Below are 24,784 nucleotides of genomic sequence, written 5' to 3'. Positions count from 1 at the left end.
TAGAATCACTGAACAGACATTTCAATTCTAGGAGAGGCCCTTGGAATCTTAACACACATGGTCTAAAACGCACTTGCACCCAAATGGCCCAGGGTTAGCACCGTGGATGCGAAGAAGCTGTCCAACTCTGAAATCATGGAGAGAATCTTAAACCCACAGACAGAAGACAGAGCCCCAGAAGGTTCTCATCCAGGCGCCAGGACTGGCAAAGGCCTGCCCCTTCCCCCACCCAGTGCAGGAATCCTCTGTTCCCACTGCTGACATATGGCCATCCTGCCCTCTTGAATGCTCTCAGCGACAGGGGACTCAGTCAGCTGTGCCGGCTGGAGGCTGGACGCGTTCCTTCCTCTTGAACAGAGAGGGAAATAAGTTCTCAACAGGAGATCCCCACTTTGTACAAATGGGTTTTTCACCCCTCCTTGTTCTTTGGCTCTGGTCAGAAAGATTCCTAGGGAAGTGGAAAGGAGCCAAGAGCTGCCACAAAATGACTTTAACCACCAGACAGGCTGGTAATAGGTTTCGGTGGGAAAAAAGGAAGGAGAGGAGCGATTAATTCCAACTTGCTACACGATAAAGGAAATTAAGGCATAATACCGAGAAGGCAGCAATTCTATTAACCTGTATGGAATACCAATTACTTCAGTCTTCTCAAAATTGCTAGAAATAAAGAGAAAACCCCAAAAGAGAATGTGATTGTGGCCCAGGGCTCATCTGGATTAGGCTGTTTGTTTGCCCTGGCACCCTAATGATGGGAATGAGAAAAAATTCCCCGTTTCCTAGGAGACGGCCGTGCTGGAGTTGGGGAGGAAAGGCAGGCCCACGCACGCGTTGCCACTGGACTGCTTGGCAAAGAGCTCAGGGCAGAGGGGTCCCCAGGCGCCCTTCAGGGAGAGCTTGGTGCAATGGTCCCCAGGGCCTCCCCGCGTCCCACACCCTCAGTCCTGTGCTTGAGAGGGACCGGGGGAGGGTCCAATGACCCCTACTCTAACTGGAAAGTCTTAGATCTCCATTGCTGGAAGCCAGAAGACTCAAGCCAGGGGCCTACTGTGTACCAGGTGCCCTGCTAGCTGCCGGCAAGCCCTGCAGTTTGGAAAGACCTTCAGAGCTGGCCACATCTCAGGGTGCTCCAGAGCTGGGGCTCAGGGCTCTGGCTGAGACCACCCACCTATCTGGGCAGAGTTAATGGCATGGATACCACTCACTGCCTCCAGCCAGGGGCCCAGCAGGACAGGTATGAGGCCTCTGGGCCACATCTAGGCAGGAAACAGTGGAGAAGGGGGTGGGCAGGTGCCCGCAGATCCTCACATCCTGCCCAGGCCTTGGCCATCTCTGCCACTGCTCACCCCTTACCCTGAGGTTCTGAGCCAGCATGGTAACTCCAACAAGACAGGTCCCAACACAGCGTGAGTGAATGGGAAGCCACTTCTGAAATAGCCTGCTCTGTGAACATGCCCATTGCTCGGGGACTTCCAGCCGCTTCCACCTTGTCTTCAAGTAGACACTGTTTCCTAGCACTGAGGTTTGGCCATACTGGTCTGCTGCCCACTACAGCCCCCCTCCCACCAGGAGCAGGTTAAGGAACCAGGGCTGACATCCTAGATCCCCTCCCCTTAGCAGCTATGTGACCACCAGCAGGTGACTTGACCTCTCAGAGCCTGGGTTTTCCTCATCTAAAATTGTGATGGTGAATCCTGACTTGCAGGGTACTTGGTTGTGAGATTCGTCTATCCGCTGACATACGGCTGGCACTTAGAAGATATCTAGGATATTCTAACATTTCAGAAAATAGAAATATTAGAAAATGTTCAGTGATGGAAAGTACAACCTTTCTCAGTGGCTCTCCCTTTCCCTGACTCTGTACATAGTAGTAGGTCCTTGAGATGTTCCCATTATGGTTACTAAAGGGCACCGGGAGGCCTAACCTGTGTCGTCCATGGGCCTCCAGGTTCTTTCTAAGGTAGTTTTTCCATGTGTAAGTAGGAAGGCGGTTCCCTGAAGAGCCACGTCAGGGCGGGCAGCTGGAAGGTGCTCCACGGCCCATTTCTGGGTGAATGATGAGCCTGTCCAAGGTCAAGCTCATGGGAGGCTGGGGGGGTCAGGGGGTCACACAGGCTCATACATCTTCCTCATTCTCTGGACGCTCCCCCTCTACTATGAAGTCTTCCATGTCCCCATGTGGGACCCAAGGCCTCTTTTGGTCACGGACTCATCACCCTGGATTATTGTCACTCAACTATCTTTCCCCACCAGCCTAGCAACTCACCAGAGGTAGGATAGGTCTACACGGTGGGCAGTGAAGGGACACTTAGGGAATGTGTGTGGGACAAACGAATGAGTCAATGAACACAAGCAATCTTGAGGCCTGGGTCTTTTCTTTTTTTTTTTTTTTTATTTTATTTTATTTATTTATTTATTTTTTTGTTTTATGATAGGCACACAGTGAGAGAGAGAGAGGCAGAGACACAGGCAGAGGGAGAAGCAGGCTCCATGCACCGGGAGCCCGACGTGGGATTCGATCCCGGGTCTCCAGGATCACGCCCCGGGCCAAAGGCAGGCGCTAAACCGCTGCGCCACCCAGGGATCCCTGGGTCTTTTCTATCTATACAGAATTTACAAACCATATTCAGCACACTGCATTCTGCATACACAGTAAAAACAATCGTTGTTAATCCACTGCTTTAAAAGTCCTCCATTTAGGGATCCCTGGGTGGCGCAGCGGTTTAGCGCCTGCCTTGGGCCAAGGCGTGATCCTGGAGACCTGGGATCGAGTCCACGTCGGGCTCCCGGTGCATGGAGCCTGCTTCTTCCTCTGCCTATGTCTCTGCCTCTTTCTCTCTCTCTCTCTGTGACTATCATAAATAAATAAATTTTAAAAAATAAAAATAAAAATAAATAAATAAATAAAAGTCCTCCATTTATGTATAATGACCCGGGCTTCAGGGGATCCCACGTTCTCTCCAGTTAGTTGGTTGGCACTCCCACATCCTCCCCCCAGTGACAAGAAACTCCTAATGTCCCCTTTCTTCCTTTCTAAAGACACAGCCATAGTACCAAGGAGAATAGAGCTAGGAGCCAAGAGGCCTGGGTTCCGGTACCAACCATAGGGCTGTGTGGCCTTGAGCATGTTACTCACCCTCTCTGGGCCTTATTATCACACCTGTTGGATAAAGGGTGAGTCCCACTGCTTTATGGGTCCTGTTCTTGCTCTACTTCATTGTTATATGGGAGGCTGGAGCTGCGGGACAGTGCTAGCACCCAGGTTGATGGTTCTGGGGAAAGGTTCACGATCTGCAAAGCTAGGGAGGGCACCAGCCTCCTTTTAGGGTGCCACCTCCTGGCCATCTCCTTAGAGAACTTTGGGGACATGTGGCCCTGATTATGGTCCAGACCCTCATCTATCCACTGCACCTCAGGGTTTACAAGGCTCTTTGTATACACCTCTCCTCATTGAGTTCTTATAACCACCCTGTGAGGCTCAGAGAGAGACAAGACAGGCCTAGTCCCTGCAGCTTTATATCTGCCCAGTGTCCTGACCTGATGCCACCTCCTTGCCAGCACAGTGGCCTAGCTGCCTCCTTCCCCAAATGGGATGGACATGGGGTCTGCAGTGCAAGTCCTGACCTTGCCCTCTGAGCAGCCCTGAGAAATGGGGGTGGTACTGTCTCAAGAACATCTCCAAGTCACCATGAAAATTCGACAGCATAAAAGATGCCAAAGGCAAGAGACACTGGCCAGCAGAGCAGAATGAGCATGGCACAGCAAGTTCCAGAGCCTGAGTGCCAGTCCTGGCCCCTCCATACCTTGGTTCTGTGGTTGGGCAGGCCTGGGCTTCCCCATCTGTCAAAAGGGGAACAAGACCCTCCGCGCCTGCCCCCTGCAGGCCACGTGTGTACTTGCCAAAGCCACCCTGCTCTCCCCCGTGCGAGGCCCACTCTGTGATCTCCACCTCAGCCAGGAGGGTTGAGGTCTGCCCCCTCTCTGCACACAGCCCAGCATGACTCACCGCCCCCAAAAGCGAGGCCTGAAGTGTGCTCAGACAGGCGTGCAGACCCTCAGGCACATGCACATGGCACGTGTACTCTCATATGAGCACACGCACATACAGAAAGGCACACCTTGCACACTGAGATGTGCCCCACACACCAAACATACCCAGACACACACGCCACACCGTGCACACACGCCACAGCACACGGACTGCACACCCACACATGCACAGGTGGCTTCACATGACATTCACACACTATAGACAAATATGCATAGATTTTCCTGCTTCTCTCACGACAGCCAGATGGTGGGATTCTCCCAGAGGGCTACCATTTAATGCTCTAATTAATTAAAAAAAATTCTAGGTACGCGGAGCCTGGGTTTGTTCCAAACGTCTCAGGCATGGCACAGCTCAAAGCCAAGGAGAGAAGCAGGTATGAGGGGAGGACTGTGGGGCCAGGGATATATCCCGCCCTGGAGGGTTGATACCTAGCCTAGCAAGGGGGGCTGGGCTCCAGGGCCATCTGCCCAGACATGAGCCTGGTCCTGGTTCCAAGACTGCCCCACGACCCGGGACAGGGACAGACTCCTTCACAGCATCCCTGGCAGGGCTGTCCGGCCTCGGCAGACCAGGGGCTCGGTCCCCGAGGAGGCCACTGAGCTCCTGTCAAACTGCACAGCAGTTATGGGGCTTGAGTCCAGACCCAAATTCACTCTTTAGGGGCCTTACTGTGTGAGGCAGTCTGGGAGGAAACAAAGCACAGAGCTCCATCGTCTGCAGCATGAGATGGATGAGGGTAAAGATAATGGGCAGGTCCAGAGGGACTTGCAATACCCCCTGTCCTCCCGCTTACATGCCTCTAGGGAGGGGGAGCTCACTACATGCCCCAGCAGCCTGCTCTGACTGGCTCGTAGTCCATCCTGTCCCGGTCTCCCGCTGAGCCCCGGCTGCTCTCTGGGCCACAGGGCCCAGGCGTGTTAGGCTGGCAGGAACCACGCCACACGCACCCCAGGCCTTCCCTCTGACTTTCCCGGGGGCACGTGCTTTGCTGCTGAGTGTTTGGGAAAACGCAGCAATAAATTTACCGCCTCACTTATGAGTAATTTGCTGTCAGGAGCTCTGCGTAAGCAGAGGACTGAATTAACGAGGCTTAATTAACATTAATGTTGTGACAGATCTCAACCCTAGCTGGAAATCCCCCCTCCTCGCAGCCCCGGCCCTCGCCTGCCGCTTGGGGGCTCCTGTGGGAGGTGACAGGCCCAGGGAGGGCTCTGGGAGCGGTTGATGGACGTGATGTGGGAGGAGGGGGTGCTGCCTCCTTCCTAGGATTAGGAGGGATTTGGGATCTGGGGGCTGGAAGCCTGCAAGAGCTCAGCCAGGAGCTTCTGCAATTCTAATTCCAAAGGAGCTTTCAGGTTAAGTCCTTCATCCTCGCCTGGTGCAGTGGCAAATATGTAGACCTCAGAGGCCCAGCCGCCAGGGCTCGAACTTGCCACTCACACACTGCATCTCCCCACCCCTCTGTGCCTCGCCACCCCCGCAGCAGAGGGCTGGGGGTGTCAGGGGATTCACGAGGCCACCCACAGAAGGCAGACGTGTTCTGGGATCTTCATCTCAGCCACTCCCTCCTGAGTGATTACTGTGCCCTGTGGTCATCACCTCATCTAATCCTCCCACAGGCCTTTGAGGAGAGGATTGCTAGAACCCCACTGTACAGACGACAGACCCGAGGCACTGAGAGGGCAGTGATAGTCCAAGGGGGTGAGCAAGCAGAGCAACCCAGTACACTCACTGGCGAGCCAGTGGGTAACTAAAGAGCCAAGGTGAGGGGTGAGCTCAGTCGGTGGGGCCATGTGGGGTGGGCACAGGGCCTGGCAGTAATGTTTGTGGAATCAGTCTATGAATGACGGAAAAAGGAGAGAAGCTGCATCCCACCAAAGGGGCCCAGGAACCTGTTTCTCCACCACTAAGACTTACTAAGCTGCCCCCTCCCCCCGCCGAGTGCCCAGCCAGTGACAGGCTCTGGAGAAGAGATAAATGTGGTGGAAAGTGCATGCCCTGCTCTCAGGATCGGTACCACTGTCTACTCCTGGCATTCCCCCAGGGCACCCAGCTGAGGTCTGGCACGAGGTGGACACACTATAATTTATCATTAATGACTGCCATTATTAATATTAATGGGGAGGATAATTCCAGCCAGGACCAACATCAAGGAGCAGCAGAAGACCCAGCTCCCCACCACCTACCTGACAGCTCGGCCCAGCCACAGTAAGATCCCTAGGTGCCACCCTGCTCTCAAGGCGAGGACAGGCTCTGAGCTTCAAGTCCCAGGTCTCTCCCGAAGGACTGCCCGGTTGAAACCCTAGTGTCAAAGATCTGCCCAGGAGTAGTGTGGGGAGGAAGGTAGGGGCAGATCCACCTCCAGAGCATGGCCCCTCTTCAGCCCTGCCAAGCCCCACATATTCCCAAACTCTGCCACAGAACCTGCCCACCCAGCCGCCCCTCACCTCCTGACTTAGACATCAGCCACATGACCTCAAGCCACCTGCTACCTTCTACCTCATTCCTCTCCTCTGTAAGACGGGGGATAAAACAGTACCTATCGAACAGGGCTGATGGGAGATCAAATGAGCTACTCTCAGGCATGGAGTAAAGGTCGATAAATGACAGCTGTGATTACTGATAACCCACAGATCAGTCGTGGTGGAGACCCAGCCCTGTCCGATGCCACCAAAGAGACAGATGAGCTGGAGGGTGTCTCTGGTCTGCAAGGCTGCTCTAAGGCAGCATGGTCAGCAAGGGGCTCTGTGTGGCCCCTGTGACAGGTCTGAGACCCATGAGGCCTTTCAAGGACAGAATCAGAAAGAACACTGTTTCTGGAAATAGAGCTGCCATATGAGGAAGTGAGGTCTCTACCCCAGAAGGTGTGCAAGCAAGGATCCATCCATTCACTGAACAAGCATCCACTGAACCCCTCCTGTGTGTGAGGCCCTGTGTTGGGCACGGGGTGCTGGAAAAGATGGCAGTGACCTAACTCTGCCTGGGGAAACCCACACTCTATAAAGGGATGCTGAAGGTACCAGTCTCCCTGGAACAGGCCTATCCACTCCTTCTTGAAGCCTAGAGAAAAATCAAGAGGCCTTGGGAAACCCCCAGGCTAAGTTCTGGCCCTGCAGACATGAGGCCAGGCCCCACCTGCTCTGAGCCCCCCATGGCCCGAAGGGCCTCCTGGTGCCCATGCTCTCCTGTCCTGGTCCACCCTGACCACAGCTCAGCCCCAGGCCCCAGAACACCGGTCCAGCCCAACACTCAGTGTCCCCTGGGGTAGGGCCTCGGTGACACAGGATATGGAAAGAGAGGAGTGGCCGTCCGCGTTTGGGCAGGGGCAAGGCCATGGCCATTCCCAGGCAGGTGATAGGCTCACCCCTTGCCCATTTTCCTGCCCAGCAGCTTCCATGCCCCTCGGCCACTGCAGTTCCTAGGGAGCTGGCTTCAAGGAAGCCCAGCAGCCAGACCACCAGCTGCTGCCCCCTCCCCATGCAAACCCTGGCCACAAAGCACCCTCCCCCCAGTTCTGCCCGCCTGCGGTGACAGCCTCTTGGCACCAGCTCTCCCCTTCCCTCCATCTGTCAGGAGTTGGTGCAGACAGACTGTGAGAACCACAAGAGGAAGTAGCGGCTCTGTTTGGCCCCTCCCCCTCCCCCTGCCTCCCCAGCACTCTCCCCCTACCCCCCTACCCCACATCCATCCTCCCGTTCCCCCCTCCTCCCCGTGTCTTCCTTTCCCTTCCATCTGTCTCCATCTTCTCCTACCGATGAAGACACTGATGAAGGGGGAGTGGGGAGAGAAGAAGGACCATCCAATGACCAAGCCAATGACCCCCACTTACTTGTAACCACCACACACCACGGCCGAGACTCAGCACCCATTTGTTTTCACACCTGCACCCCGTGGGCCTATGGGCTCAGTGTCTCCATCCGTCCAAGTGGTGCAGTAGATCCTGCCAGGCCCACCTCCCACGGGTACCAGGAGCCCAGAGGCAACACATGGGAAGGGCCTAATAAACTGTAGAGCCTTGTGCAAGTTCTTGGTGTCCTCAGTTTCTTCCCATTTAACACAGGAAATACTCCTCTTGGGAGTGGTGAGACCGGAATGGGACATGAACAAACAGAAACACAGCTTGAAGATTATAAATGGCAGCAGGAAAGTGAGACTGGGTCACCAAGATGATCCTCACCATATTACTATGAGGTGAGCAGGGCCATGCTGGGGAGACCGAGGCCCAGACACAGCAGTCACAAAGCTGTGTCAGATGCAGGATGAGAACAATGGCCAAGTGCCCTGGCCCTGTCCACACCAGCACCCTGACCAGGATACTCTGAGCTCCTCCGGGCCTTCCAAGGGGCTCTACATCTCCTTGAATTCTCCCAAATTGCGGAAGGGTCAGCTTTTTCTTTCTTCTCAAGCGAGCCCTGCCCAACCAGGGCAGCAGAACCCACAAGTAATGGGGTGGCCCTGCTGCAGATGTAGAGGGAGTTTGTAGGACACAGGTACACTGGCACTTTCCGCTGTCAAACCAGGACAGCTGTGAGCCAGCCAGGATGAGTTAGTCACACTGGATGGGGTAGGCCCTGGGCCACACCAAGCTGCTGGGCAAATGCAGCCGTGGGCATTTCCCCTGAAATAGAGCAAAACCTGTGCTCACTCCTACCCAGGGAAGCTTAGCCCAAAGGCACTTCCCCAGGACTCATAGAGACACCCCTACCTGGCATGTGCCATGTAAGGAGTGGAAAGAGGTCGGGAGGGGCACTGGGCACGTGGACCCAGACAGAGCTCCATCCTGTCTTCCTCGGGCCCTGGCTGGATCCCCCTGCCCCAATTCCCAAGGCCTGTGGTCTGGTGTGAACCAGAATCATCATCAGACCATCCCAATGCAGAGTGGTAAGGACAGAGAGAAACACAGGGATGGACAGCCCAGAGGATGCCCAGGCCCACCTGGGGCTGGAGGGAAAAACTCCCTGGAAATGGTGACTCTTGAGGTCAAGAGCTATTGGACAAGCAGAGAAGAACCTTCCAGGCAGAGGAAACCACATGTGAGAGTACATACGATGCCCCTGTTGACATTACTCCTCATTTTGAGTAATGCTAGAGAATAAAGTCTTGGCATTTGGGAGGCAAGTAGATGGTGAGGTCTGGGGCTGGAGAGATGCTAGGTACATGTTAGGTCCTGAAAGGCTCTGAATGTCAGTCAAGCAAACTCGATCCTACAAGTAGTAGATGTCACTGTAGGATGCTGAGCAAGGATAGGACATGCTGGACAGCATCTGACGGCAGAGCAGAGAATGGATTGGAAGGGAAGAAAAGAGATTGGGTTGGCAGTGCTAGAGAGGCCCAGGAAGGCCACAGCAGGATGGGGCAAGGACTGGATTTGGCAGGTGGCAGGGGAGGAATCTAAGGACTTAGTGACCCTTAGAAGTGAGAAAGACAGGGGTAGTGACAACTCTTCAGGTTCCTAACCAAGGCCAGAGCGGTGCCCATGCTGCCAATTGGTCTCAGGGCCAGAAGAGGCCCATCCACAGCCCCGAGTGCTTATGTGCTAGGCTGCAGGTCACTGTGGGCTCCGGGAACTGCTGCCCTACTAACCAGGAGACCAAGATGCCTGGAGAGGCATCACTTCACCTATAGGCAGGGCACCTCTGTCTTCACTCTCACTTCCCTGGGTAGCAGGTCACAGTTACAGGAGGTGAATATGCAGCCTGCCAGGCCCCAAGTGGCAGCAGCCCAAGAGGGCAATGGGCCTGACCTGAGGCCTCACAGTAGGTCAGTGTCATAGCTGGGAAGGGATGCTAAGCAGGCTTGGGGGTGAAAATAGGCCTCTCTCAGCAGAGGCCCCAGAAACAGAGCTGGTCATAGGATGTAGGCCTGGTCTTACTGGAAAGAAAGAGATTTTCTAACAGAAAGAGCCATCAAGGAACAGAAGAAGTGATGTGGTCTATTAGTGAGCTCCCTGTCCCTGGAGGTATTCAAGCAGAAGTTGGCCATCACCTTCTCCAACTTCCAAGGCTGCTGAGTGGATTTCTGTGTTGGGATCGGGTGGGAAGGCTCCTCCGGCCAAGCTCCTCTGGCCAAATGAGGCTGCCGGTGCAGCCCCAGGAGCCCAGCTCGCTCCCTCACTCACTGAGCACATAACCACTAAGGCCTGCTCTGTACCAGGCCAAGGACTAGGGGCACCAGGAGTGAGGGGCAGGTGGTGAAGCTGGCGCCCGGCAGGGGACAAAGGATAGAGGCCGTGGCTGCCCACCGTCTACACCACAGGTCTGCGCCCTCCCCCTAATGGACCGAGCACCCGTATCTTCCTGGGCACACCCGGAGCACAGACCCCGGGCTGGGCAGGGTCACACACAACACAGCCTCCTCCCGTGCCCCGCCCTCCCAGAGGTCCCCGAGGCTCTGGACTCATTTCCTCATGAAGTCCCTGGAAGAACTCTTCCTAATGAAACTAGGACAGTAAGTTCTGGCCTGGGGCCACAGGGAAGAAGCAGGGACAAAGAAGCCTTTTTAGGGGCTCCCTGACTCCTCCCATCCCACCTGGCAGTGCAGCAGCTCGGCACAGGAGGGGACGCCTGCAGGACTGGCGAGACATGGAGGCTCAGGGAAGGAGATCAGCAGAAACCTAGCAAACCTTGAGTTGTGCGCTGACCATGGCCAGGCACTGTTCTTCATGCGCTACCCACGTGAACTCACACAGTCCTCCAACCACCTTGCCCAGGTAGGCACTGAGGCCCCCGTTGTGCAGCTGAGACAAAGGCTCAGAGAGGTGAAGTAACTTGCCCAAGGTGACCCCGCTGGAAAGAGGTGAAGTGCGGACCCGCCCCCCAGCCATCTGGCTCAAGGCCCTGCTGTCAAGTGTCAGAGTGGAGGCTCTCACGGATGGTGCAACACTCGCAGGAGCGGTCAGAGGTAGGAGGACTTGGGAGGGGTCTTCCCGTCTGTGACCCCCACCGGTCTACCCGGCCAGCAAAGGTCTGTAGTCTGGCCCAGACCACGCCAGGGACTCTGAATGGCAAACACTGTCCAAAAGGACTGAAACTCCAGATGCAACTCTACCTCCCTCCCTCCCAGTACAGATGGGGAGAATGAGGCCCAGGGGAGGGGGGGGAATGAGGTCCAGGGGAGGGCAGAGACTCACCTATCACTCAGCAAGTCAGTGACAAGGAGAGGCTGCTAGGTCCCGGTGCAAGGGCACTGAGAGCCGGGGTGGACTGGTTCTCTGTAGGGTTCAGTGACCACACAGAGCCCTCCACTCCCAGCACAGAATCTGCAAGTGTGGACGAACATAAGGCCAGGGAGCGGGAGGGCGCGGGGCAGAGCACAGGGGCTGCGACCACACAGGCCGGCGGGCATCTGTGTCCAGGGCGGCCCAGGTCCTGGCTCTGTTTCACTGTGCACAGGCTGGGAAGTACTTATTACTCACTGTACAGAAGCCTGAGGTTCAGGTTTGAGGGACTTGGCCCAGGGCCTCCAACTAGGATGTGAAAGAACTACAGGTTCTTTCACTGGATTCAAGACCCAGGTCTGGGGGGTGGGGAGGCGCTGGGGGGCCACACTCCTTCCCGCACCAAAAGGAGCAGTCAGGGGAAGGGGAAAGGACATGATCGCCCATGGCCTTGATACGAAGTCCATACTGACTAGCTCACGGGCATTAAAGAATTGGCCCAGGCTCAGCAAGAGAATAAACCCCCAAGAGGATGCAGGGTCTGCTGATACATGGTCAGGTCTGGCTTTGTGTGTATATATGGCTTAGGCCACGTGCCCCGTGGGACAGGTTGGCTTTCACAGCCGCTGCTCTGGAACTCCTGGCCTCAGGGACCAGGGGGCAGCTCCTCGTGGCCGTGCACTTCGGGCCTGGCCATAGCAGACTCCAGCTCCTGCCAACACCCTGGCTCTCAGGGGAAAACAGAAGATTCCCAGAGAACGGGGTCTGAGAGGGATGCCCTCCTCCCAATGAGCAGAGACCCTAAGAGAAGCAGGGACCTGCCAATGTGACTCGGCAAGACGGGAGCTGGAGGGGCAGAGGTGGGCCTCTCATCCGGGCCATGGGGCGATATCAACCTCAGCCCCCCGGGTGGGGGCAGGTGAGGGCCGCAGAAAGGCTGGGGTTAGTGGGAGAGGCTGCCGCGGCGTGGCAGGGGACAGGCTGGGAACAGAGGCCGCTGGCGCCTCTCCAGCTACAAAGAATTCCCTGCCACAAACACCCAGTGGGGGGCTATGGCTTTGGCTCTGCTCCATGGCTTTGGCGGGCGTGGGAGGAAGAACGTCACCTTGACCCTGCAGCTTTGTGTGTCCAAACTGTCACCTGCCTCCCGATGCACCCGGTCTGGGAGCGCACTCACCCTACCTGCACACATGTGTGCTGGTGCACACGGCTCAGAGAGGGCTCTGAGGTGACAGGGGCGGCAGATGGTAGCTTGGGGTCCAGGAAGTAGAAGAGGGAGGGAGGGGCGAGCGCCGGTCTGACTGTCCCTGGATTCGGGCCACCAGGAAAATCCACCCTTGGCCACCAGCTATTCACCCAACCCCAATGGGGCCTTCCTGCCTCTCATCGGCTGCCAACTCTCTGATGTTAACCTGGACCCGGTGAACTAAGGCCCTTTCTGGACAACTAACAATGCCAGGCCTGTAGTGAACCAGTTCTCCTTGGCCTCATCTGCTCAGCCAGCTACCCCAGGCCACCCGGGAAGCAGTCACCCTGGGGTACCCCAAGCTGACGGGAGCAGAAGTGAGAGGATTCCTAGAACTTCCCAGTCTGAGAAGCTACTGTTCTCCCCAGCAGCTGATTCTCCCGCCTGGCCAGCTGACCTACATCTCTCCTGCTGCCATTTGAGCAGCTTCCCCTCATGTCTTTGGCAGAGGAGGAGGGAAGCTGCTGACCGTCCCTTGTGCTGGGCCGTTCCCTGCACAGGGATCATAGGCTCGGGAAGGGGAACAGGGATGCTCATTTTCAGGGCCAGGTGCTGAACACTGGCCTGCACGCTCTGAGAGGGGGGCTTATTATCCCTGATTCCCAGACCAAGGATCAAAGGCTCAGAATATAAGACCCACACTAGGAACCCCAGCTACCCATGGGGCTGGGGGCGCCTGGCTATTTCACTCCATTACTGCAATGCCTCCAACCCAATCGATCTTGGGCATGAGAACCAGGCAAAAGGGAAAGTGGCCCAAAGAACCTGGGCCTCAGGGCTGAGTTCTAGAAGTAGATCCTGAAAAGCCAGGTGCCCTCCATCTGCTTGTCTGGAATCCACCCACTGAACCAGCTCTGCTGCCACGAACGCCCCTCACCAGGCAGTAAGGAGCTCGAGGCCCATAGCCTCCCCTGCCACCCAGGCCAGGACTGGCCCTGAGCCAGTTCCAGGGAGGAGTTGCTCAGAGTGGTGGGTGCAGTGGAGGTGGAGCAAGAACTAATGGGGAAAGGGAAAGGGAAAATAAAATTCAGACAGGAAGAGACACTTGCCTAGGGTCACTCATCAAGTTACAGGCAGAGACAGCTACAACTATTACAATGCTGCAGGGATGGATTTCTAGAAATATCTGGAGAAGAACGAAGACTGGTTTTGTTCCCTTTTGTTTTCTTTGGCAGGGGTGAGGAGTCCTTGGGGCCAGAACACGGTTGTCCTTTCTCCTGGCCTGGCTTTCGGTGCTCTCGATCTGGCTACTTTGCCCCGTGAGGCCAACATGAGAGCGCCTTGTGCTCAAGAAAGAGGAAGCTCCTGCCGGCTGCCTGCCTGGCGATACTGCCATGCTTGACAGTATCCTTCCTCGGAATCCATCCAAAGGACGAATGTGCAAAGGTATATACAGTGCGAGGGCGCATATCCCAGCACCACGTCACGGGGTGGGATGAAGCAACTGAACACATGTCAATCGATAGGAGACTGTCGCTAAGTTATGACAATTCCTGCAGTGCACTACTCTCTACGCCTTGGAGCAAGGATAAGAAGCTCCGCAATTGACAAGGAAAGCCACATTTGGCGTGGGGAGAAGACCGTTAGCATTAACACATCCTCATTTTTGTTAAATGAAAAAAATACACATGTTCACACACTCCAGCTCACATGCAGAGAAACACCTGGGAGGCGATGCTGCTTCCACAATCGTACAGCCAAGGGGGGCGGTCACCTTCCTCTTTCTGCTGGTGTGTTTCGTAAAATTCTAAGCATAAGATTACTTTTGCATAATCAAAATAGTTTCTTTTTTATTTTTTAAAGATTTTGTTTATTTATTTGAGAGAGACAGAGAGAGCATGAGCAGAGGGAGAGGGAGAGGCAGACTCCCCACTGAGCAGGGAGCCAGACACAGGGCTCAATCCCAGGACCCTGAGATCATGACCTGAGCTGAAGGCAGATGCTTAACTGACTGAGCCATGAGGGGCCCCCTTAATCAAAATTATTTCCATTGGAAAAATAAATAAAATCAACTGAGGCGGGCTTCAGCTTCAGCACTGCCGGCAACTAGCTTTGTGGCCCTGGGGATGCCCGGTGCCTTCCCTAAGACTCAGTTTCTACATCAGGAAAATGGGGATGATAATTAACTCCTACATCACCCTCTTCCAAGGATGGCCATGAGGCACAAACCCACAAAGGCCATATTGTGTGGTTCTCACAGGCTGAGAGGGCTGGCACTGAAATGGTCTCCGAGGCAGCAGGGGATGATTTTGGCCTCATGACCACTCCTGTGGACCTAGACTGATAGTCCCCAGAGAGGCTTTGGGTGTCTGTCCTGCTGTGTTCCAAGCCACAGGTTTATGGAGGGTGGGAGGCGTGTGTGGGAACCAGGAGCCTCCTGGCTCTGCCTCTCTGGGTGAGTCTCCCAGTCACCAGAGCACATTCTGAGGGACCTGACGCTATGCTGAGTTCTGCACCCCTAAGGCAGCCAATCTGTGGGCCTCTGGGCTGGGCCCTGCCAGGGACACCGAGGTCACAGCAGGTGCAGCAGGTGCGGAGCTCACAGCCAGAGCCCCTTCCTGAGCCACTGAAGCTAAGGGGCAGTCCCTGGGGTCTGTGCCATAAGGCAGCCTGTGAGGAGTCGGACAAGCACAGCTGGGGGTTAACAGGAGCCCCAGCTCCTGCCCGAGGGTACCCAGAGGCCAGAGCCACACAGGAGGGAGCCAGTACACCCACCGGCAGCAGGGGCCAGCAAGAAGGGTGCCTGGGGCACCTGGAAAGGCCGCACTGTCACTGTTGTGACTGGATGTGAGAGCGCCTAGACTTCCTTTCCCTTGTGACAGCCTGCAGCCAGACAGCCGCGGCTCAGTCCTGCCACTGCCCAGCCAGGCTGCCCTGAGCAAGGGACCTCACTCCTTTCCTTTGTGAAGTGCTGCCATGATCCCTCCCCATCTCGGCTGAGGAGGTCTTGCCCGAGAAAGCCCTCAGCGGCAAGCACACTCCTTAACTCCTGTTACAACAAACACCAGTATTTTAGAGCAGCTCCCAGCAATCCAGGAGCAGGCCCTAGCCCCTTCTCGCACAGGAGCCTGTGCCCAGCCCTGGTCCTGAAACACCTTCTTCCCTGACCCAGCAGGGCACGGAGAGGGCAGGGGCAGCAGGGAGGGGAGCGTACAGTCTCCACCCAGTCTAGCCCGGGGAACTGAAGACATCTGCTTCTGGGAATGGGCCCCTGATGACAGCTAGGGCCGATCTCTGGACACCAGGGTCCTGGTTGCAGCTTCTGGAGCCTGAGGCTGGGAAAGCTCCCAAGTTTGCAGGGTGAGCACTGAGAAGCCGGCGTGCACGTGCAAGGGAAGGAAGCAACCCTGTGTAACTGCCAATAAAGCCAGGAGCCTGAATGAGGTCCCTGTGGGATACCCAGCTCCCTTCTTGGGCCTCAAGGGCCCCCCAGCTGACCAATATCAGCTTCTCACCCTCAAAAGTAGGTAACATTTTCTCAGTCATGTTTATGCCTTCGCATGCCATCCCCCAAAAGCCTCCTCTGTGCCAGGCCTTGTGCTTATCTCAAACTGCTCAGACTCTCCCAAACAGCCTGGGGTTCCTACGAGGAGTAACTGGACACAGAAAAGGTTATTAGAAAGCTGGGGAAGGCTCCGTGGAGGTGACAGTGAGCTAGGATTTGAAGGATGGGTAGTAATCAGTAAGTGCAAAGACCCAGAACCAGGAACATGCATGGGAGGTTCAGAGAAATGAAGACCACACCTTGATGGTCTCGATGGATGCTCTTGATGACTCAGGCTCTTTAACTTTCCTGGAGGAAGCACCCTTCCACTCCTAGAGCAACTCACCTGTATTGGCAACAATCTGCTGAGTCCTCAGTTTCCCTATCTGTACAGGCAAAACAGTAATCTCCACCTCACAAGCAATAGTCAGGACAGGCCTTAGAAATTGTGGAGGGTCATACCCACGGGAGGCTGCATCCGGGGCCACCGTATGTAGAGGCTTCATGGGGTCTCCAGAGGGGAGAGGCCCCCCGCCCCAATCCAGAAACCTGTAGCCCAGGGAGGCATTGCTGGACATCGCCACCACTTACCCACTTTCTCTACATCCTCCGAGTCCCAGGCCTTCTGACCCCACTAGAGGAGACAAGCGCTCGGAGAGGAAGAAGTCTGAGGAAGAGTCTAGGCTCCAGAGCAGATGTGAATCCAATCCTGGCTCCACTATTTATGCCTCGTGACACTACCAAGTCACATCTCTCTGAGCCTCAGTTTTGTCATCTTTAAAATGGGAATAATAAGAAAAACCGGTCTCTCCGGGTTGTGAGCTAATGACTGCAAACTGCCCAACGTGGTGCCAGGCATGGGTTAAGAAGTCGGGATCTGTTATGAGTAATTTCCTCTAGGGAGCTACTTCTTTTAGAATCCCTAGTGCCCAGCACAAGGTTGGCAGAGCAGACCATGTGGAAGAGAATCTGAGACCGAGGGAAGCACAAGGACATGCTGTGGGAGCTCAGGGACCAGGACGCTGGAGGACCAGGGGTCAGGGAAGGCAATCTGGGGGAGGTGGCATGCCCACCAGGCCTCCAAAGATGGGGTGATCTGGATATGCAAGATCTGTGGGGCCCCAGGTCTGGCTTCCTGGGGGTGGAGCTGGCCCAGGCCTCTGACTACCAGCCCTGGGGCCTGGAGAGCTTCCACTTGGTTACATCCCTGAGGTGGACACAGCCAGGTCCACACACCGTCCTGCTCCCCACAGGGCATCTGCTTCACCTGCTGTTATTTCTCCAAGGAGGGAAAAGCTGTCAAGCCAACTACCAGCCGACACCTAGGAGGACAAAGCCGACCTACTCCAGGTCTGTGGCACCTGGGATCCCTGTGGCCTGAGAAAGCCAAGGCACTCATGGAGCAGAACTCTTTTGTCCCAGGAGGGCCTGTGGGAAAACCCATGGGAGACTCAACCAGACATGGGGGCACAGTCCTGGATCTAGAAGACAGGGAAGCTTGGGGCCTGCTGGGCAGAGCCCTGGGGGGCTGTAGGTCTTCCTCCCCTTCCCAGGCACACCCAGGAGGAAAGGAACACTGGCCAGACAAGACTGAAACCTGCTTCCGGACCAACACAGGGCCAGAGGGACGCCACCCTCTGCCTCTCCCAGGGCCCCACACCACCCATCCACTGGGACCAATCAGGCTTTTTGATTCATTTCTTCCCTCAGCCCCTCCCAGGGCACCTTCCAGCCCTTTCCAGGTCCATCTCAGTGGCCTTGGGACCACATCTGCCATGGCTGGGCAATCAGCTGCAGGAACCTTCAGATATCAGGCTAAGCAAATGGGGGCAGGGGAAGCAGGGGGGGGTCTTGGGTAGCCTACAGAGCAGCCCCCCCCCCCACCAAGTTAGGTACCTAGAGACCTCAGTGAAGCTCCTCCCTCTGAGAATGATCATACCTATTACCATTCATTGAACACCTGCTGCTCACCAGGCACATTATCTCATTTAACCCTCACAATGTCTTTGGAAGGGAGAGACTATCATCACCCCTATCAACCAAAGGTCAAAGCTAGGATACACACACCTTGTGTGATCTTATGTGTCTGATTTAGGGCCCCATTGAGAATTTCTACATGGCTCCCTAAGTCCTTTCTCTCTCTCTCAGCTCCTAATCTTGACCTTGAGAATAGAGGGTAGCAGGGAAGGTTTCCTGGAGGAGATAATACCTGCACTGAATCTTCTAAGATGGCAATAAGAAGGTAGCCAGCTGAGGTTGCAGAAAGACTGTCCCAGGCAGATGGAACGACATGTGCGAAAAGGCCTGGAGGTGAGAAGCAGTAGAAGGCAGGAGTGAGATGGAAGCTACTGTTCAGGGTTGCAGGCTTCTAGGAAGAGGCTGGGGGAGAGCGGCAACAGGGGCCAGTCAGAGAACCTGATGCATAGGTGTCTAGGTTGACTTTCCCCTATGGGTGTGTGGAGGGCTCAGGAAGACTGTGGATGGTGGAGAAGCCTGGTCGATAGGACTTCACAGGCAGAAATAAGCCATACGGTCCATCCAACAGGACATGAAGCTGGGCGTGAGGTCGGGAGAGTGAGAACGGGGCCAAGCCCAGGCAGCACGCTGAAGGCAGATGCCGCTGCAAGCTCCAGCTGGGAGCTGTGGCTGAGCTTTCATTATTTCCAGGGCCTTCCCAACAAGCCTCGGCACTTCTGCAGCCCAGCCTTGCCCACTAATGAACCCCCAGCCATGGGAGGCTCAGTGTGCCCACTCTTTATTAAACCTGGGGTGGAGGGCTGAACAGGTGAAAGAATCTGACCGGAACAAAACTGGTCCACCTGTATCCCCTGCCCAGCCCCAAAAAGCAGCACAGAGTTCTTCCCAGAGCTGGACCAGGGGGTGGGGGTGGGCTCAATATCATCTCAAGAAGGGGAAATGGAGGTCACAAGGACTTGCCTGAGGTCATCAGTTCATGCTTGAGACAGCACAGGTGGCATAGTTAGGCGCCTGCGTGCACACCCCAGCAATTTCACTTAAAAATCCTATAACCCTCGGGCCAGTTACTTAACCACTCTGTCCCTTTGTGAAATGGTACTAAGGCAGGTACTTTGGAGACTTGCCCCATTTTACAGAGCCGAGGAGCATGAGGCGGCGCATAGAGAACCTCGGCACAACGCCTGCTCCAATGCAAGTGCCCAGCCAGCGTTCACTGTGGTGGTTGTTGTTACTCTGGGAGAAAAGGGCTGGCCAGAGACCAGAACCCCTGACTCTGCCCCCAGACACTAAGGAGCAACAGGAAACTGAGGCCAAGGAGCCAACTGGCGTACGTGACCAGGTCCACACCCAGGGGTTCCACCCCACTTTGATGGGCTGGGCTGCCCCTGGGCTTCCTTGAACCCAGCCATCCGGCTTCCAGCCCTTTCCTCCACTTTGAAGGTCTTTTGAGCCTGGAACCGGAGTCCTACTAGCATTTTATTTCCCCATCCTCCCAGTTCTAAGGACATCTCCACCAAGTGCCAAGTCCCACCCACCATGGATGAAGATCAGGACTTTAGCAGGCCTTCGTTTGAGTTCCTGCTCCAACTCTGAGAAGCTGTGTGACTTTGAGGGGGGAGTCATTTCACCTCTGTGAACCCGTTTCCTCCTCCATAATATGGGGACCGTACCACTTATTTTGAAAAGGTAAGCCTCGTGGGAATGGTATTGGGTATCATCTTTTAAGACCTGGATTAGCTATCTCCTCCTCCAGGAAGTCTACCTTGGCTTCCTCCACATAAAAGCTTCCTCCCTCCAGACTCCATCAGCTTTTTGGTATTCTTGGGTGGCATTCTGGCCCCTTTGGGAGCTTGCTCTCATGTACCTCACGTAGACTTCACTTACAAATTGCAATGCAGGCCCAGAGAGGTACGGATGGGGGGCGGTGTCAGGCTCTCTCATGGGGTGGAAGGGTTGGAACGCCAAAGGAAGGGGTAAGATATAAGACAGAGGAGAGGCTGCTCAGGGAGGAGCCAACAGACTTGAGGAGAGGGTAGTTCAAGGAAATGCAGTTTGGGCAGGCAGCCCAGAACGGGGGTAGGGGCAGGTGGGAAACTCCCCACATGGGGAAGGAGAGGATTATGAAAGACCACTTTCAAACACGTAGCCCGACACAGCCACCCAAAGCCTTCCCACGGGTCCCGTTCTAAGGAGGTATGAACTCATCCCTTCCCTTTGCCGATCATGTCTGAAGACCTTCCACACACAAAACCTACAATGGAGGACAAGCTGCCCCATTGGGCACATGAGGAAACAAGCTCGGAACAACTAGGCCATGTAGGACTGGTAGGAGCCAGAGCCCCACCCTCTCACACCAAGCCCTCAAACTCGTCCGCTTTTGTTCAAGAACTCTGCGCAGGGACTTTCCTCCATCCACTGTAGAAGCAAAACAGGAGCCCACATTGGCCATGAGAGCTCCCCTGGTCCCACTGGGGTCACCCAGACACCCCGTGCCTTCATTCCTCCATCTGACCCTGAGCCTCACGTGGAGATGAAAAGCAACAGGCCCAACATGTGGAGCACAGCTTTCCAGCCCCCGGATCACGCTCTCGGGTCCTTCTGCGCCATATTCCCCACTGCAGAAGACAGTACCCCTGAGCTAGGAGACACGGATGTCCTAACCAAGTTCTGTCGCTCTCAGCTGTGTGACCTTGGGCAAATCACTCAACGTCTCTGAGATAGCATCCCTATCTACAAAGATGACAAGGACAACCGTCACAGAACAGCTGTTACAGAGCCAGGAAGATAAGGTAAAACCAACCCAGAACTGCCATTTCCATTTCCCTGCCTCATCTGTGCCACTCCCCCTGTAAAGGGCCAACACAACTCCAAGGGATGAGACTCACTATAATATTTTACCCCAGCAACACCATTTTCATCATTTCAATAGCAGCAGGGAAGAAATGGGAAGAGTTATGATTAGGCCTCTTTAAGAACTAAATTCAGGCTCCTACTTAGCAGCTCACTAACTGTGGAGCAAGTAACTTAATCTCTCAGTGCCTCGGGATCCCTGGGTGGCTCAGCAGTTTGGCGCCTGCCTTTGGCCCAGGGTGCCATCCTGGAGTCCTGGGATCAAGGCCCACGTCAGGCTCCCGGCATGGGGCCTGCTTCTCCCTATGCTTGTGTCTCTGCCTCTCTCTCTCTCTATCATGAATAAATAAATAAATCTTTAAAAAGAAAAAAATCTCTCAGTGCCTCGGTTTCTTTAAAAAAAAAAAAATTTATTGGGGATCCCTGGGTGGCTCAGCGGTTCGGCGCCTGCCTTTGGCCCAGGGCATGATCCTGGAGTCCCAGAATCGAGTCCCGCATCATCAGGCTCCCTGCATGGAACCTGCTTTTCCCTCTTCCTGTGTCTCTGCCTCTTTCTCTGTGTCTCTCATGAATAAATAAAGTGGTTTTTTTAAGATTTTATTTATTTATTCATGATAGACAGAGAGGGGGGGGCAGAGACACAGGCAGAGGGAGAAGCAGGCTCCATGCAGAGAGCCTGATGTGGGACTCAATCTCAGGACCCCAGGATGGTGACCTTAGCTGAAGGCAGACACTCAACCACTGAGCCACCCAGGCACGCTGTCAGCACCTCAGTTTCTTTAGCCTGTGAAATAAGCCTGTTGAGAGGAGTAGAAGAGTTTATGCAAGATAAACACTGACCACAGGGCTGACACACAGGGAACAGTCAGCATATGTTAGTCACATTACTTCCAATTACATTACTAGAACTAGTGCTCAAAAACAGGCCGAGAAGCATTAGCCCAAGTGGTCAGGTGAAGCCAGGAGGGGAAGACAGGCACAGAACCAACTCTGGATTGCATCTGGGAAAGCATCCTGAGGCTGACCGGCAAACCCACAAAAAAAGCCTCAAGGACTCAGCAGACCACGCCTGTCCAGGTGGCCCTCTACCCCTCCTGCCCCTGTGCGGTGCTGTGGATTTGTCCACCCGTTGCCTTCCTGTAGACCCTGCAGGGCTCCCTGACCTGGAAGGTGGGCCTGTTCTCCAAAGCGCCCCAGGGCTGTCCCGGAGCAGAGGCACTCAGTAACCATGAATATATGACCACCTGCGTCTATTTCTAGAGTCCTGTTTTTCTGCCTGGCAGATATCCGAGACCACAAGCACCCCAAGAGGAAACCTGCAAAGCTGTAGAGCCCCAGGGTGCAAGCAGCATGCTCAGCCAAGGCAGCCCGGCGCGCACCACCACCAGCTGAGGGTTCCGAGCAGCCCGGGGATCCTCGGGCCTCTTCTGGAAGCGGAACTCCTTCTCCTGGCTCCCTCCTTCCTGGTCCGCCCGTAGCCTCCCCCCAGGCCCTGCAGGCAGGCTCCCCAGGGGGGCAGAGCGAACTACACCGTGACTAGGCAGAAAGGCGCCGGGAGCCAACCAGCGGCCCGGCCTCACCCGCACTTAGAGCCCCGGGGGGACGCGCGGGGGTGTGACCGGGGCGGGGCCGGGGTAGGGCCCAAGCACCCCGGCGCCCGAAAACTGCACACCCGCCCGCTCCACGATTGGCCGCTCCGGCCACGGGGGCCTATGGGGTGGTCCTCGCCTAGCCAATCAGGGGCCCCGGGGAGCCCATTCATTCACAAAAAAAAAAAAAAAAAAAAAAACGAGCAGGAAAAGGAGCAAGGCGAGGCCCGGAATTGCCGAGAACTTTGAAACACCGGCGCGTTCCGGGGCGGACGCTGGAGTCCAGGGGTCCGGTGGCAGGAGGCTTGACACTCGTAGGGGCTGCCGCGCGCGCCCCGGCCCACAGTCCAGGCCGGCAAGCCGGGCGCGGCGAGGGCGAGCCCTCTTCCTGGCCGCACCGCCCCGGGCTCCGCCCCGAACCCCGTTAAGACGCGGCGGCCGCCCGGCTGACTGGGCCACACCAAGGGCCACCCCACCCCGGGGAGGCCACACCTGGGCAGCTTCCGGCAGTGAGGTCCACGCAGGCGGCCCCGCGGCTGCGGCCACGTGCGCGCTGAGCAAGCCGCCCCCCGCCGCCCCTCCCCGTCCCCGGCAGGTCCCGGCGGGTCCCGGCGGGCCACTCACGGCAATCGTCCTCGTCGCTGTTGTCGGAGCAGTCGTCGTCCTCGTCGCATCTCCACACGGAGGGGATGCAGCGCTCGTTCCGGCACCGGAACTGGTCCTCTTCGCACACTTTGGCCGGCCCTGCTCCAGGGAGAGGGGGCGTGAGCCGGGTCCGCGGACAGCGCAGCCCGGGCGGCGGGGAGGGGCCCCGGTGGGGGCCGATGACGGAGCCAACGCCCGCCGCGGCCTCGGGCACCCTCGGCGCAGGAGCGCGGAAAGGCAACGGGGTGGCGGGCTGCTCCGTGGCACTGCAAGGCCAGGCGCACGCAATCGGGGTCACACGACTTGGCCAGAGCCCCCCCCCGAGAACGCTCCCCCGCGCTCCCCCGCCCACAGCCCACAGCAGCCCCCGGCCCCGCCGCGGACGCAGCCCGGCACGCAGCCCCTCTCTCCGCCGCGCAGGGGTCGCCGGAAACGCATTGTCGGCGGGGAGGTCGCCCGGCTCGGCCCCACGCCGCCGCGGGGCGCGCGCCGGATACATCCCGCTGCTCGAATCACGCGGCGCCCCCGCAAGCATCCCTGGCCGCACACGCACACACAAACGCACAAAGTTCCCGGCCCGCCTGCCCCCACGGGGCCCATCCCCCAGGAGCAGGTGCCGAAGGCAGGGCCGACGCCACCAGGAGGCGTGGGGGCGGGGGCGAGGGCACCCGAAGGATCGCTGGGTCCCGAGAAGCCATCCCACCAGGCCCGGGCTCGGGGGGCGCCCGCGCACCCGCAGCCCGGGGGCCGGCGGGCCGCGCTTTGTTGGCGGCTCCGGCGGCGCGGAGCCGGGCCAGGGACCAGCCTCACGCACCTTGGCCGCCGCGCTGTGTATCCGCCGCCGCCGCCGCCGCCGCGAGATGCTGGAGCCGCAGCGGCAGCAGCAGCAGCAGCAGCAGCACCGGCGGCGCCAGCGGCCGGAGCGCGCCCCGCTCGGGGCGGCCCATGGCGGGCCCCGGGCTCCGGCCGCCGCGCCCCGCGCACCCCGTGCGGCTGCCGCCGCCGCGCCTCAGCCCGCCGAGTCCTTGCCGCGGCGCCGGGGATGCCGCTGCCCCCGCCGCCGCCGCCGCCGCTGCCGCCCGCCCCGGCTCCTCGGCTGCATTTCAAGCAGGTTCCGTGACGCTCGGCGGCGGGGCGGGCTCAGGCTGGGCGCGCGGCCCCGGCCCTGGGCGGCCGCCGCCGGCGCGCGCGCCCCCTCCCGCCGCCTCCTCCGCGCCACGCTCCTCCCGCTGCTGCCGCCGCGGCCTCCTCCCTCCTGTCCTTCGTGCAGGCCCCCCTAGCCTGGCGCGGGTGACCCAGCCGCGGAGCTGGGAGCTGCAGATGCTGGGAAGAGCCAGGCGAGGTCCCCGCCCCAGAGGTAGCACACCGGCCGCGGGAAGCAGCGCTGGCTGCCTGGAGGAGGTGACAGGCTAGTAGAAGCCTGGAGGGTTGCATAGGAGTAAACCTGGGTGGGAGGGGAGATGACGTTCCCTGGTGCACGGGCCTGGGCAATGTACACACGGAGCAGAGGGCATTGGTGGTGGTGAACAAGAGTCAGCATTCCAGGACGCCGGAGACCAGGGAGACGCTGGGGAGCTGGGCGGAACCTCTGCACCCCTGAGCTGCTACCACCCAGATACAGTGCACAGGTGTAGCCGGTTAATGTCCCCATGTGCCTCTGTTCATGTTACATGCTTATGTGGGGCATGGCTGAGGACGTGAGGCAGATGGCTTGAGCCTGGCACTCGGACTTTCTGCATTGATCCTATTCAGCACTCTCCATGGGGTCAGGCAAAGGGGCAATCAGGGG

At 57.1% G+C, this 24,784-nt stretch overlaps 1 protein-coding gene across 1 annotated transcript in view; it reads right to left on the bottom strand.

Annotated features, from left to right (window-relative positions):
• The window catches only part of LRP8 (LDL receptor related protein 8), a 79,709-nt gene extending 55,767 nt beyond the window's left edge, over positions 1-23,942 (bottom strand). Inside the window, 2 exon segments of the mRNA XM_038537492.1 lie at positions 22,975-23,094; positions 23,810-23,942. Coding sequence (XP_038393420.1) covers positions 22,975-23,094; positions 23,810-23,942 — 253 coding nt within the window.
• Positions 23,943-24,784: the final 842 nt, after the last annotated feature.

The sequence above is a fragment of the Canis lupus genome, chromosome 5 (genome assembly GCF_011100685.1).
Source record: "Canis lupus familiaris isolate Mischka breed German Shepherd chromosome 5, alternate assembly UU_Cfam_GSD_1.0, whole genome shotgun sequence".
Taxonomy (NCBI): domain Eukaryota; kingdom Metazoa; phylum Chordata; class Mammalia; order Carnivora; family Canidae; genus Canis; species Canis lupus.
Note: the sequence above shows the minus strand (reverse complement) of the source record. Positions and strands in the feature narration are given on the sequence as shown.